Source organism: Rhinatrema bivittatum, chromosome 6, assembly GCF_901001135.1.
Source record: "Rhinatrema bivittatum chromosome 6, aRhiBiv1.1, whole genome shotgun sequence".
In the NCBI taxonomy this organism is placed as follows: Eukaryota; Metazoa; Chordata; class Amphibia; order Gymnophiona; family Rhinatrematidae; genus Rhinatrema; species Rhinatrema bivittatum.
In genome coordinates this window covers 112,283,438-112,297,710 of record NC_042620.1, presented here as the reverse complement: position 1 = coordinate 112,297,710, position 14,273 = coordinate 112,283,438, and the positions used below count along the sequence as shown (strand labels likewise).

General features: G+C 46.2%; 1 protein-coding gene across 1 annotated transcript in view; it reads left to right on the top strand.

The window, feature by feature from the left end:
• The window catches only part of LOC115093677 (neurabin-1-like), a 476,950-nt gene that overhangs the window by 247,369 nt on the left and 215,308 nt on the right, over nt 1-14,273 (top strand). The window contains exons 8-9 of the mRNA XM_029605797.1: nt 2,650-2,703; nt 10,470-10,699. Of these exons, the coding sequence (XP_029461657.1) occupies nt 2,650-2,703; nt 10,470-10,699 (284 nt within the window). The remainder of the gene's footprint in view (nt 1-2,649; nt 2,704-10,469; nt 10,700-14,273) is intronic.

Sequence of the window (14,273 nt, the reverse complement as noted above, 5' to 3'; positions counted from 1 at the left end):
CAGTACTTGATGGGAGCCAGTCGGCCCCTAGCTTGGGATTATCTGCAGTTTCTTGGTCTCATGGCATCCACCCTGGAAGTGGTGCCTTGGGCAAGGGCCCATATGAGACCTCTACAGCACTCCCTGCTCTCTCGCTGGAGCCCCCGGCTACGGAACAATTCCACGCACCTACCTCTGCCGGCCAGAATACGGACCCAGTTACGGTGGTGGTTGCAGTCCAACCACATGAGCAGGGGGTCGAAGATGTCTTCACCCACGTGGACTCTGCTCACCACAGATGCCAGCCTGAGCGGCTGGGGAGCACACTGCGAAGAACTCGCCGCACAAGGGTGGTGGAACAGAGAAGAGTCAGCATGGAACATCAACCGTCTAGAGGCCCGGGCAGTCCGATTGGCATGCCTTTGATTTGCTCACAGACTGAAGAACAGAGCAGTCAGAGTGATGTCCGACAACGCCACCACGGTGGCATACATCAACCGTCAGGGCGGAACCAGAACCCGTCAAGTGTCTCTGGAGATCGCTCCATTGATGGCTTGTGCAGAGGCGAATCTTCAGGACATCTCCGCCGTCCACATTGCCGGGAAGGACAACACCACGGCAGACTTCCTCAGCAGAGAGAGCCTAAATCCGGGAGAGTGGCAGCTGTCACCCACAGCCTTCCAGATGATTGTGGATCACTGGGGGATTCTAGACATGGATTTACTGGCGGACAAGTCCAATGCTCAAGTACCCAGATACTTCAGCTGCAAGCGCGACCCGTTCTCACACGGAATCGATGCCCTGGTTCAGCCATGGCCTCCAGGGACTCTGCTATACGCCTTTCCTCCGTGGCCTCTGCTGGGCGCCATCATCCACAAGATTCGGAAACACCGGGGCCTAGTTCTTCTTGTGGCACCAGACTGGCCAAGAAGACCCTGGTACGTGGACATGAGAAGACTACTGGCAGGGGAGCCTCTTCCCCTGCCTCCTCTCCGGGACCTTCTACGTCAAGGTCCCATCCTTCACGAGGATCCAGCTCAATTCTCTCTTACGGTCTGGCCATTGAGAGGGCTAGACTAAAGAAAAGAGGTTACTCGGAGCCCGTGATAGATACACTCCTCCGAGCTCGCATGTTTTCCACATCCCTCACCTACGTAAGGATCTGGAGAGTATTCGAAGCATGGTGCGACACTCATGGCACCAATCCACATGCGACCACAATCCCTATTGTGTTGGATTTCCTGCAAGATGGACTTCAGAAGGGTCTCTCCCTCAGCTCCATCAAGGTTCAGGTGGCTGCGCTGTCTTGCTACGGTCCCAAGAAGGATGGCAAGACCATTGCCAAGCACCCAGATGTTTCTCGTTTCCTGAAAGGAGTCAAGCATATTCGTCCGCCACTGAAGTGGCCTGTGCCCTTATGGAACCTCAACCTTGTTTTGGATTTCCTCGCGGGATCCACCTTCAGACCCCTTCGGGGCCTGTCTCTCCGTTCTCTAACCTTGAAAATGGTGTTCTTGCTGGCTGTATGTTCAGCACGCCGCATCTCAGAGCTACAAGCATTGTCTTGCCGTGATCCCTTTTTGAGAATCACTCCTGAAGCTATCCATCTTCGGACGGTTCCCTCCTTTCTACCTAAAGTGGTTTCACAGTTTCATCTTAACCAAACCATATCCTTGCCTACCACGGCGGGTTTGCAGAAATCTGAAGAAGGGCGTTTATTACGCCATCTCGACGTTGGCAGATTGCTGCCCAGATATCTGGACATGACACAGGTTCGGACGGACCATCTGTTCGTCCTGCATAGCTGGAAACGACAAGGGGAAGCGGCCTCTCGGCCCACCATCGCCCGCTGGATTAAAGAAGTTATCAGAGCAGCTTATGTAGAGGCTGGGAAGTCTCCGCCTCTACAAGTCAAGGCTCATTCTACCAGAGCACAAGCGGCATCTTGGGCAGAATCCAGGATGCTGTCGCCTGCAGAAATCTGTAAAGCAGCGACGTGGTCCTCCCTCCATACCTTTTCCAGGTTCTACCGTCTGGATGTCCAGGCCAGGGAGGACTCAGCTTTTGCGAGGGCTGTACTACATGGGCCTCAGGCAGCCTCCCGCCCAGGTTGGGAGTAAAGCTTTTGTACATCCCATTTGTTCTGAGTCCATCTGGCTACACGCCAGGAAATGTTGAGATTACTACCTGATAATCTCCTTTTCCTTAGTGTAGACAGATGGACTCAGCATCCCGCCCAGCTGCCTGCGTACATGGGGTTCACAGATTCAAGGTAAGCCATGTCATCTGTTTCCATAAGAGCGTACACTCTACCAGGTGTCAACGCCTTCCGGTTGGGCATGCTGGCGGTCTCCAGCTACTATCAATCGGTCAGGGGAATCCTGTTTCACTTTTCACTGAGCGTCAGTACACACATCCATAACAGCTTTTGCAAGGAAGATTACTAAGTTGCTACGCTTCCTGTGGGGATATATATACCCCGTGCTGACGTCAGATCCGTCTCCAACTGCTAGCACGCGGATACTATCCCATTTGTTCTGAGTCCATCTGTCTACACTAAGGAAAAGGAGATTATCAGGTAGTAATCTCAACATTGTCTACAAACATACTATCATGTTTCTTACTCTTGAACATTGATTTCTTCTAATTTTCTTTTTTATATAATTTTAGCTGCAACTAAAACATGCTGTCACAACAGCTGAAGTTAATCAGCTTAAAGAGAGGGTAAGTTTTTCTTATATTAATTTTAATTAGCATGTGAATACAAAGAAACGAAAAGTACAAATATACTTTAAAAAGTCTGAATTCAGATTAGTGAATTAGAATGCATAGCAGTATGTGAAGATGTAGACATTGGCATTTCAGAGAAGTGATGGAAGGAAGATAATGGGATACTGTGATACCAGGGTATAAATTATATTGATGATAGGGTAGATAGAATTTATGAAAGGCTGGCACTATATGTAAGGGATGGCATAGAGTTGCATATGATTTAAAAAAAAAAAAAAAAAAAAAAAAAAATCCTGCAAGAAACAAAACGCACTGGAATCCTTACGGATAGAAATTCCATGTGTGGACAGGTAAGAGTATAACAGTGGCTGTATACTACTGGCTACCTGGCCAAAATGAAGAAGTAGACTGAAATGCTAGCTGAAATTAAAAAAGCAAATACATTTGACCACACAGTAATATTGGGAGATTTCAATTACCCCTGTATTAACTGTTAACTTCTCTAACATGACCCAATGAGAAGCTATGTTTCTAGATTCCATAACAGACTACTTTATGGTGCAACTGGTCCTAGAACTGGAGAGAGAGGCAAAGCTACTTTAGATGCAGTCCTCAGTGGCATGCATGACCTGGTTTGAGGAGTTCCTGTGGTGGAGCTGCTAAGCAATAGTGATCGTAATTAAATCAAATTTGACATAATTACTGGAGGGAGGACGTTGAGCAAATATACTACAATAGCATATAATAGCAGTCCTCTGGAACAAATTGCCGACTGACCTAAGACTGGAACCCTGCCTTCTTACCTTCCGACGAAAACTTAAAACTTGGCTTTTCCTCCAAGCCTTCCCCTAATATCTAAAATGTTCAACACAGACTCAACACAGTGATGTCCGACAACGCCACCACGGTGGCATGCATCAACCATCAGGGCGGAACCAGAAGCCGTCAAGTGTCTCTGGAGATCGCTCCACTGATGGCTTGGGCAGAGGCGAATCTTCAGGACATCTCCGCCGTCCACATTGCCGGGAAGGACAACACCACGGCAGACTTCCTCAGCAGAGAAATCCTAAATCCGGGAGAGTGGCAGCTGTCACCCACAGCCTTCCAGATGATTGTGGATCACTGGGGGATTCTAGACATGGATTTACTGGCGGACAAGTCCAATGCTCAAGTACCCAGATACTTCAGCCGCAAGCGCGACCCGTTCTCACACGGAATCGATGCCCTGGTCCAGCCGTGGCCTCCAGGGACTCTGCTATACGCCTTTCCTCCGTGGCCTCTGCTGGGGGCCATCATCCACAAGATTCAGAAACACCGGGGCCTAGTTCTTCTTGTGGCACCAGACTGGCCAAGAAGACCCTGGTACGCAGACATGAGAAGACTACTGGCAGGGGAGCCTCTTCCCCTACCTCCTCTCCGGGACCTTCTACGTCAAGGTCCCATCCTTCACGAGGATCCAGCTCAATTCTCTCTTACGGTCTGGCCATTGAGAGGGCTAGACTAAAGAAAAGAGGTTACTCGGAGCCCGTGATAGATACACTCCTCCGAGCTCGCATGTTTTCCACATCCCTCACCTACGTAAGGATCTGGAGAGTATTCGAAGCATGGTGCGACATTCATGGCACCAATCCACATGCGACCACAATCCCTATTGTGTTGGATTTCCTGCAAAATGGGCTTCAGAAGGGTCTCTCCCTCAGCTCCATCAAGGTTCAGGTGGCTGCGCTGTCTTGCTACGGTCCCAAGAGGGATGGCAAGACCATTGCCAAGCACCCAGATGTTTCTCGTTTCCTGAAAGGAGTCAAGCATATTCGTCCGCCACTGAAGTGGCCTGTGCCCTTATGGAACCTCAACCTTGTTTTGGATTTCCTCGCGGGATCCACCTTCAGACCCCTTCGGGGCCTGTCTCTCCGTTCTCTAACCTTGAAAATGGTGTTCTTGCTGGCTGTATGTTCAGCACGCCGCATCTCAGAGCTACAGGCATTGTCTTGCCGTGATCCCTTTTTGAGAATCACTCCTGAGGCTATCCATCTTCGGACGGTTCCCTCCTTTCTACCTAAAGTGGTTTCACAGTTTCATCTTAACCAAACCATATCCTTGCCTACCACGGCGGGTTTGCAGAAATCTGAAGAAGGGTGTTTATTACGCCATCTCGACATTGGCAGATTGCTGCCCAGATATCTGGAAATGACACAAGACGTTCGGACGGACCATCTGTTCGTCCTGCATGGTGGGAAACGACAAGGGGAAGCGGCCTCTCGGCCCACCATCGCCTGCTGGATTAAAGAAGTTATCAGAGCAGCTTATGTAGAGGCTGGGAAGTCTCCGCCTCTACAGGTCAAGGCTCATTCTACCAGAGCACAAGCGGCATCTTGGGCAGAATCCAGGATGCTGTCGCCTGCAGAAATCTGTAAAGCGGTGACGTGGTCCTCCCTCCATACCTTTTCCAGGTTCTACCGTCTGGATGTCCAGGCCAGGGAGGACTCGGCTTTTGCGAGGGCGGTACTACATGGGCCTCAGGCTGCCTCCCGCCCAGGCTAGGAGTAAAGCTTTTGTACATCCCATTTGTTCTGAGTCCATCTGGCTACACGCCAGGAAATGTTGAGATTACTACCTGATAATCTCCTTTTCCTTAGTGTAGACAGATGGACTCAGCATCCCGCCCAGCTGCCTGCGTACATGGGTTTCACCGATTCAAGGTAAGCCATGTCATCTGTTTCCATAAGAGCGTACACTCTACCAGGTGTCAATGCCTTCCGGTTGGGAATGCTGGCGGTCTCCAGCTACTATCAATCTGTCAGGGGAATCCTGTTTCACTTTTCACTGAGCGTCAGTACACACATCCATAACAGCTTTTGCAAGGAAGATTACTAAGTGGCTACACTTCCTGTGGGGATATATATACCCCGTGCTGACGTCAGATCCGTCTCCAACTGCTAGCACGCGGATACTATCCCATTTGTTCTGAGTCCATCTGTCTACACTAAGGAAAAGGAGATTATCAGGTAGTAATCTCAACATTAAAATACATTTCCTAGCGTGTAGCCAGATGGACTCAGAACGAATGGGTATAGTATGCTCGTGCTAGCAGTTGGAGACGGATCCGACGTCAGCACGGGTATATATACCCCCACAGGAAGCGTAGCAACTCAGTAATTTCCGTCTCCAAAGCAGTTTGGAGAGCCTGCACGCTCGCTGAGCGTGTTTCCAATCTACTTTCTATTTTCTACTTTCTACATTCTTCTTACTAAAATTCTTCAGGAACATCGAGCCCCGCACTCCTGTGGTGATACCCTTGGGGTCCCTCCCCCAGTTGAGTTTCCCGGGGTGATTTCCGTGATCCCCCGGAGGTTTAAGGCCTCGGTCCGGTGGCCGAATCGCGGCAGGGACTAGCCCCCGGGCGAGAAGGGCTCGGGCGTGGCGGAAGAGGCGCCTCGGTCCCGGCGTGGACGAGGCAGCTGGTGCATTTCCTCAAGCGCGGCGGTGAAGGTATTTCCCCTCTCCCCCCGCAGCCGGAGACCGCCCGGGTTCCAACCGGGAAGCGCCGAGGATCAGGTAAGGCGTACATCTTACTTTTTGGTCTCCGAGGAACGAGGAATGAGGATCGGCGGTGTTGCCTGCATGTGGCACGCCGTGGAGGTCGCCATTTTGTCTGCCTTGTCCAGGTATTGAGCGCCCATGATAAGTGCCTGTCGATGCTTAAGCGCATGTGGGATATCTACTGAGCACATATTGTATATTATTGTGCGTATATTGCTGACCGCAGACTAATGAGCGCATATTGGATTTCATTGAGTGTATGTTGCTAATCGCATACTAATGAGCGCATATTGGTTATCATTGCGAGTATATTGCTGCCGCATATTGTTGAGCGCCTGTTGTATTAAGCGTATATTGCTGCCGCATATTGTTGAGCGCCTGTTGTATTAAGCGTATATTGCTGCCGCATATTATTGAGCGCCTGTTGTATTAAGCGTATATTGCTGCCGCATATTATTGAGCGCCTGTTATATTAAGCGCCTGTTGTGTTAAGCGTATATTGCTGCCGCATATTATTGAGCGCCTGTTGTATTAAGCGCCTCTTGTATTAAGCGCATATTGCTGCCGCATATTATTGAGCGCCTGTTGTATTGAGCGCATATTACTGCCGCATATTATTAAGCGCATATTTTTCAATGGAACAAAACGCCTGAGCGTCTTCAGCGGCGGCGCCTCCCGATTCAGGCATTAAAGCCCTCTGACTCTGCTCCGCATGCCAGCTTAGAGCCACGCATAGCGAGGAGCCAGACTCCTTGTGCCCAATGTGAGGAGGCAGTGGGAGCTTCGGGCCAGGACCAGTCTCAACCACGGTTTGCTGACAGTTCCCCAGGGGCCACTCCGGATCTAGCGGGCAGTCTCGATCAACCTGGGATCCTGGGGGATTTGGTACCCCGACGACTCGAGACAGCTTCCATTTCCTGGGTGGATCTCTTTAAGGGGATCCATGCCTTTGTACAGATGCAGTCAGCTTCCCGTCCAGGCATCCTCCGTAGCCGCCAGGAGGCAGCTCTGGATACGGAATTGGTCAGCTGATGCGCCTTCGAAGACACGTCTCACCAGAATGCCCTTTAGGGGTTCTTTCCTGTTTGGCAGCGACCTTGATAAACTGGCCAGCACATGGGGCACCTCTCCAGTACCGCGACTGCCAGAAGATCGGTTCAGAAGGAACCAGCGCGCCTTTCCAAGGCCCTCCAGAGGTAGAAGCTCCCAGCGCTTCACTCCCTATAGGAGTCGCTACCAGGCACCTCGTCCTCAGGCCAGGAACCAGTCCTTTCGGAACAAGCAGCGCAAGAGGGGAGCTGGCTTGGGTTCAGTCCCGGCCGCGCCTCCCAATGAGAATCAGCCGATCCATCTGGGGGACGGAGCCATAGGGGGCAGGTTAACCCTCTTCTACCCCAGATGGGTCGAGATTACGTCGGACCAGTGGGTCCTCGCCATCATTCGAGAGGGGTATTATCTGGACTTTCATCATCTCCCTCTGGACAGGTTTGTGGAATCTTCGTGTCCCATACACAAGAAGGCAGCCTTGGAAGCTACCCTGGCGAGGCTCCTGTCCTTGAAAAAGCCATCATCCCAGTACCTGCCTGGGAAATGAATTCTGGACACTATTCCATTTATTTCATGGTACCCAAGAAAGAGGGCACTTTCTGGCCCATGTTGGACCTAAAGTCCGTCAATCGCTACTTAAGGGTCCCGAGGTTTCGCATGGAAACTCTGCGCTCAGTCAAGACCGCAGTCCAGCCAGGAGAATTCCTCATGGCCTTAGACTTGTCAGAAGCCTACCTGCATATCCCGATCCATCCGGATCATCGGCGCTACCTACGCTTCAAGGTTCTGGGACGCCACTTCCAATTCCGGGCTCTGCCCTTCGGGTTAGCCACGTCGCCGCGGACCTTCACCAAGGTGGTCGTAGTGGTAGCAGCGGCGCTCAGACGGGAAGGAATCCTCGTCCATCCCTACCTGGACGATTGGCTGATCAGGGCGAATTCACGGGAGGAGAGCCATCGGGCAACCAACAGAGTGATCGCCCTTCTGGAACGCCTGGGATGGGTAGTCAACCTCAACAAGAGTTGCCTACAGCCTTCCCAATCACTGGAAGACCTGGGAGTACAGTTCGACACCCAGGCAGACAGTCAGTCTCACTACCAAGAGAAGGTTAAAACTTCAGACGCGTCTCCGGTCCTTGATGGGAGCCAGCCGACCCATAGCTTGGGATTATCTGCAGGTGGAAGCATTTTAGAGGATGCCACCCTGGAGGTTCTGGATTTCAGCTTTCTACCTAAAATCCTAAACTTGGCTTCCAGAACCTCTATCCCACATTTTATGTCGTAGTTGCCCACATGCACCATGACAGCCAGCTTCTCCGCAGCACTGTCTGTAATCCTATCTAGGTGATGCGTGAAGTCTGCCACCTTTGCACCAGGCAGCCAGGTTACCAGGCGGTCCTCACGTCCACCAGCCATCCTGTTATCTACATTTCTAATAATTGAATCACCAACTATGATAGCTGGCCTAAATCTTTCCTCCTGGGCAGTAGCCCTGGGAGACTTATTCTTAGTGCAAAAGGACAATACATCACCTGGAGAGCAGGACCTTGCTATAGGATCACTTCCTGCTACACCAGGGTGTGGTGATCTCCAACTGGGAGACCTTTCTAATCCAAGGCAGCACTGGGACTGCCAGATTTGATTTGGGGCTTGGCTGCTATGTCCCTGAAGGTCTCATCAAAGTACCTCTGCCTCAGCTCCTCCAAGTCTGCCACTCTAGCCTCCAGAGATCGGACTTGTTCCCTGAGAGCCAAGAGCTCTTTGCACAGAGTGCACACATACAATCTCTTACCGGTGGGTAAAAAAATCATACATGTGACACTCAATGCAAAAAACTGGAAAGCCCCTCTCTTGCTGCTGGACTGCTGCCTTCATCTTAATTTTGTTGAGTTCCTAGCTAAGTTTAGGATACTAAGGGAGTTGGAATTGGAGTACTTCTTGCTCATCCTTGTATATTCATGTCTACCGATTTCCTTTTCCTGCAATGAAGCCATCAGATAAACAAAACAGAAGTGCTTTATTTTATAAATTCACTAAGTACAAAAATGCTTTAAAAATATTTTACAAATTTAGTCTCCCATGGCAAGCGATTGAAGGCTTCATGTTCAGTAATATTCTTCATAAAAACAAGACAAAATGATCACAATTAAATTAGATTTTTTTTTTAGACTTGCTGAGTAACTGGTTAGTAACCAGAAAAATCACTTTTATTCTTACAAGTCTGAGCCTATTTCTTAGTTATGTTGACAGGGATAAAGTAGATACTCTTTTCAGTAACTCTAATTTTTAAAATAATCTATGATGTTAACCCAGAACTAATAGGAGTGACACTTCAACCATACAGTCCACAACAAACCCTAAGGTCTCAAAACAAAGGACTATTAACTATACCTATGATTTGGAGCACACATCTGACACAAACAAGAGAGTGCGTGTTCTTAATAGCAGGCCCTAAACCGCAGAACTCACTAACAGAGACAAAACGACTGATCCCAGAAAGAAAGATATTCAAACGGCTTTTTAAATTCTTAGAATCTAACTTAAATTCTTTCAGAATCCTGTGTCAACAAGAACTTATAGCTTAACTTAAACTGTATCTGAATGCAGAGTTAATAAGAACAAAAAACAATAAGTAATGAGAACAAAGTAGACAACCCCTACAACCATGTAAATTTACTAAACAGAATCCCTATCCTACTAACCTATTGCCCCACCCTCTGTTGAGACATATAAGAACATCACTGTAGTCATATGACCCACTTGAGTTCCTCCAATGTATATATCATACAAAAATATGTAACTTATCAAAGTATATGTAACCCCAAAATGTATCTTACAAAAACTTGTTTTACCAATGTGTTTCATCATACTGTAATGACCTAAGGAATCATGTTACTTTTATAAACCGTTGTGATCTTCACTTGGAATGACAGTATAAAAATAACTAATCATTTATCATGCTCTACTGACATAACTTGGAAGATATAAACAAAGCAGTGAATTGCAAATTTAAAAAAGAAATTGGCAATTTTACTTTAAAGTTGTTATGAACTTTTAAATATTTGGCCTATACTGGTTTAATAACAGAGAAACTGCATTGAGAACAGTGCTGTGTTTTGATTTTTATCATAAGCCTTTTCCTCAACTTGAATATTTTGTATGTTTTTGTTTAAGCTGAAGACTGCAGAGGCTGAGAAGGCAGAATGGGAATTGAACAGATCACATCTTCAACAAAATGTGGAAGAAAACAAGGAGAAAACAAAGAAGTTGGAGACCTATTGGCTAGAAGCACAAAGTTTATGTAAAACAGTAAACGAACATCTAAAAGAAACGCAGGAACAGTATGATGCTCTTGAGAAGAAATATAATAAGGCCAAAAAATTACTCAAAGATTATCAACAAAAGTAAGCACTAAAGTTTAATTAAATCAGCATTTCTGTGATAGCGTTGATGTTCCTAGAGAAAAAGTCCATATAACATTATTAGTCAGGTAGACTAGGGAAAGCCATTGCTTTTCCTGGGAGTGAGTATAAAGAAATATTTACTTTTTGGAATGTCTTTTACTTGTGACCTGGCTGGCAACTGTCAGACTGGATGCTGGGCTCTATGGATCTTAATCTGACCCAGCATGGCATATCTTATGTTGTTGATGTATTAATTGGTGTAATCTAGAAATATTTATTGATCTCAGTTAAAGTGAATTATAAAAATAGAAATGTATGTAGACTATTTACAAAATATAGACAGTTCAAAGGCGGCAATTTCCAGCACAGGTAGCATATAATTGTATTTATGTGATTTTTTTTTCCCTGTAAAATCCTATGCTTCTAAATATTGCCAAAAATTTTAAGAAACCCCCAACACAATCCTATCAAAACCTCTCAATATTCATAGATAAATATTGATAACATTAATTTTGCTCATAGATACGTGTTAATATTTTGATGTTAATGTGTGTAAGGTGGGATTTATACCATTTTTTGGCTACATTTGGATATCTGTCATTTTGTATGGATGTCTGTGCTGTGGATTTTTATGTATCTATAATTTTGTACATGTTCTACATACAAATATATTTTTATAGATTGCTTTACTAAATGAGATCAATAACACAATCCCTACATGTATATAGATTTTTATTCTTGGAGATTTGAGATCTTTATATATGCTTCCATTTTTTTTTTTTAATTCTTTATTTATCATTTTCGACATTACAAAAAACAAAACTTTTTGCAAAATAGAAATTTCATAAAGAAGGAAATTAACTTTTTTCCCACTATTCCATTTCCAACTTAGAACAATTATAGATTTCCCTTACTTTATTAAACCATAAATCAATATATATAATATTCAAACAGATCCAATAACTAGGAGAGATAATCATAGAGATTACAATATCAACACATAATTGACTGCACATCTTCATACAGTTATCTTAATTTTAACCATTAATGGGAGATGAGGTTAAAGGGGTTTTAGATTGCAGGAAAGTTTTCAGTTGTTCAGCATTAAAGAAAATATTTACTTCTGTACCTTTCCTTATAACACATTTACAAGGGAAATTTAGTTTAAAGGAATAACCTAAAGAAATTGTATCTTGACGCAGGGTTAAAAAAGCTCTGCGTTTCTCCTGTGTTATAGAGGATAGGTCAGGAAAAATTTTAACATTTTCAGCAAGAAATAAAGTTGGAAACTTTCTAAAATAGCTTTTCATTATTGACTGGACATCCACCAAAGAAATACAGGAAACTAATAGGGTCCCCCTATCTAACACTTCTAGGGATGAACTTTCTAATATTTGAGTTAAATTTTCTTGAAGGTTAATTCTATTTGCATTAGCAGAATTTTTTAGGAAATAACATTTATTAATAGCTGGACAGTCTGTCTCTCCAAATCCCAAGACTTCTTGTAGGTATCGCTTCCAGGAAACATAAGGAGTTTCACCTAAAACGCGGGGAAAATTTAAAATTCTAAGGTTCAAATGTCTAGAAGCATTTTCAAGGGCTTCCACTCTTCTTGCAATGAATTCCTTGTCTTTAACAACAGCTATTTTAAATTTCGCATTTTCACGCTCTTTCCCTTCCAGCGTGTCTAATTTTGCTGACATCGTGTCAACTTTCCTTTGAAAATCCTGAGAGGTAAAGGCGTTTTGTGTCGCCAAACTCTCTACTTTTAAACTTAAATTGTTTACAGTATTAGCAACTCCAACCATCAAATCCCATAATGCGGCCATGGTGACGACCTCAGGGCGCTCAGGGATCTTCAGGGGCTGAATTTCAGGGGAGCTACCTTGTAACAGCAGGACGTTACTTTGGTAACTTACCTCTGATGCCCCTTCTTCATGTCCGGGTCTAGATATCTCCGTATTGAAGGGCTCGCCCGGTGCAGCCGCTGGAGCCGGCGAAACCTGAACAGCAGCGGCATAAGATGTTGACTCTGCTACTGACCCGGAAGAGACTCCTTCACTCAATACTCCGGGTTGGAACTGCGAGCCTGTCCTTTGCGTCGGAGCTGGCCTCAGGTCTGGACTCAGTGAAGTCTCCTCCGGGGTTGAGATCGCTCTCCCGGTCTCAATCCCCAAGGGCTCCTCGACTCCTGGAGATTCCAATACTGAAGAGGTTAGAAAACGGATGATTTCCTGCTGCACAGCAGTGGAAGTTGAAGGTTGGGGAATAGAAGGGTGAACCCTAATTTTCCCCTTCCTTTTGGGAGGCATTGATCAGTCTCTGTGGCAGGCTGTTGTGAGTGCTAGAGTCTTCCGTCCTCCCGGCCTTCTCCGGACTAAGCCGGAACAAGCCGGTGCGCCCCTTAGGGCGCGCGGCTTGGCGGTGCGCCGCCCCAGGGCCGATTTTATGGGCCGTGGGACTTCCGCTCACGTCGGAGACGTCAGGGGGCGGAGTTCAGATCGCGTCTCGGGTTTACAGGCAAGGGTCTCAGGTCCAGCCCAGCTGCTCCGACTCTGGCACGATAGTTCCTCTGTATCCCGGGTACAGCTCTCGCTACTCACACCACCGCCATGCTTCCATTTTTTAAAGATACATTAATTGAACATGTTCTACTGAAAAGTAGTTTATATTTCAAACTCTAAAGTTTTTTTTGTTTCGCTTTTGCATTTGTTTCGCTTTTGCATTTGTATTTTAACACTGTAATGGCATGGAGATTTCACAGATGTAAAAAATTGGTAATGAAGTAATGCTTAAGATTGAGCTTATTCTAAGAACATCATATAAATTCCCCCCCCCCCCCTTACATTTTAGGGATGTGAATCGTGTGCACGATCGGGTTCGGCTGGGGGGAGAAAAAAATCTGATCGGCATGATTTTTTTGGTAAAAATGTTACTTAATGGTTTAAAAGTAACATTTGAGGCAATGGTAGTTAGCTAGAGGTGTGCACTAAGCCGCGCATGCTTGGTGCTGTCCCCCATGGCCATTTTGCTACCAGATACAGCACGCACTAGCCAGAAAGAGAGAAAAAGTGCCAGCAGGCTGCAGCAGTGACAGTGCCAGCAGTAGCCAGTCTAGCCTCAGCCTGCTCTTTAAATTTAACCACTGTAAATATAATAAATTAATAATAGTTTTTTGTTTAGTTTTTCTAAGTATGTTAATGTTTTGAAGCTCAGGTTGCAAGTTTCTTTATTAAATGTTTTGTTTCACTAAAGTAGCATATAGAGAAGTACTTAATTTCATTTTATGTAAAGTTTCTTTAGTTTAATACTCAAAGTACTTCATTTATTTTATTCTACTCTAGTGAAAAAAAAGTTTAGTTTAACACAGGAACTGTAAACTTGAGCACAGTGAATGGGGGGGGGGAGAGGGATGTGAAGGGGGAGGACAGCCCCTGCATTCAGCAGCTCTGATTTTCTGAAGAGATCTGTCCTTCAGAGACCAGGGAGTGGTACTGCTTGGCCCTTCACCTCCCCCTTTCCCTTCCCTTTGTCAAGCTACCAACCGTTTCCATTTCCCATCCCCCATTAAACC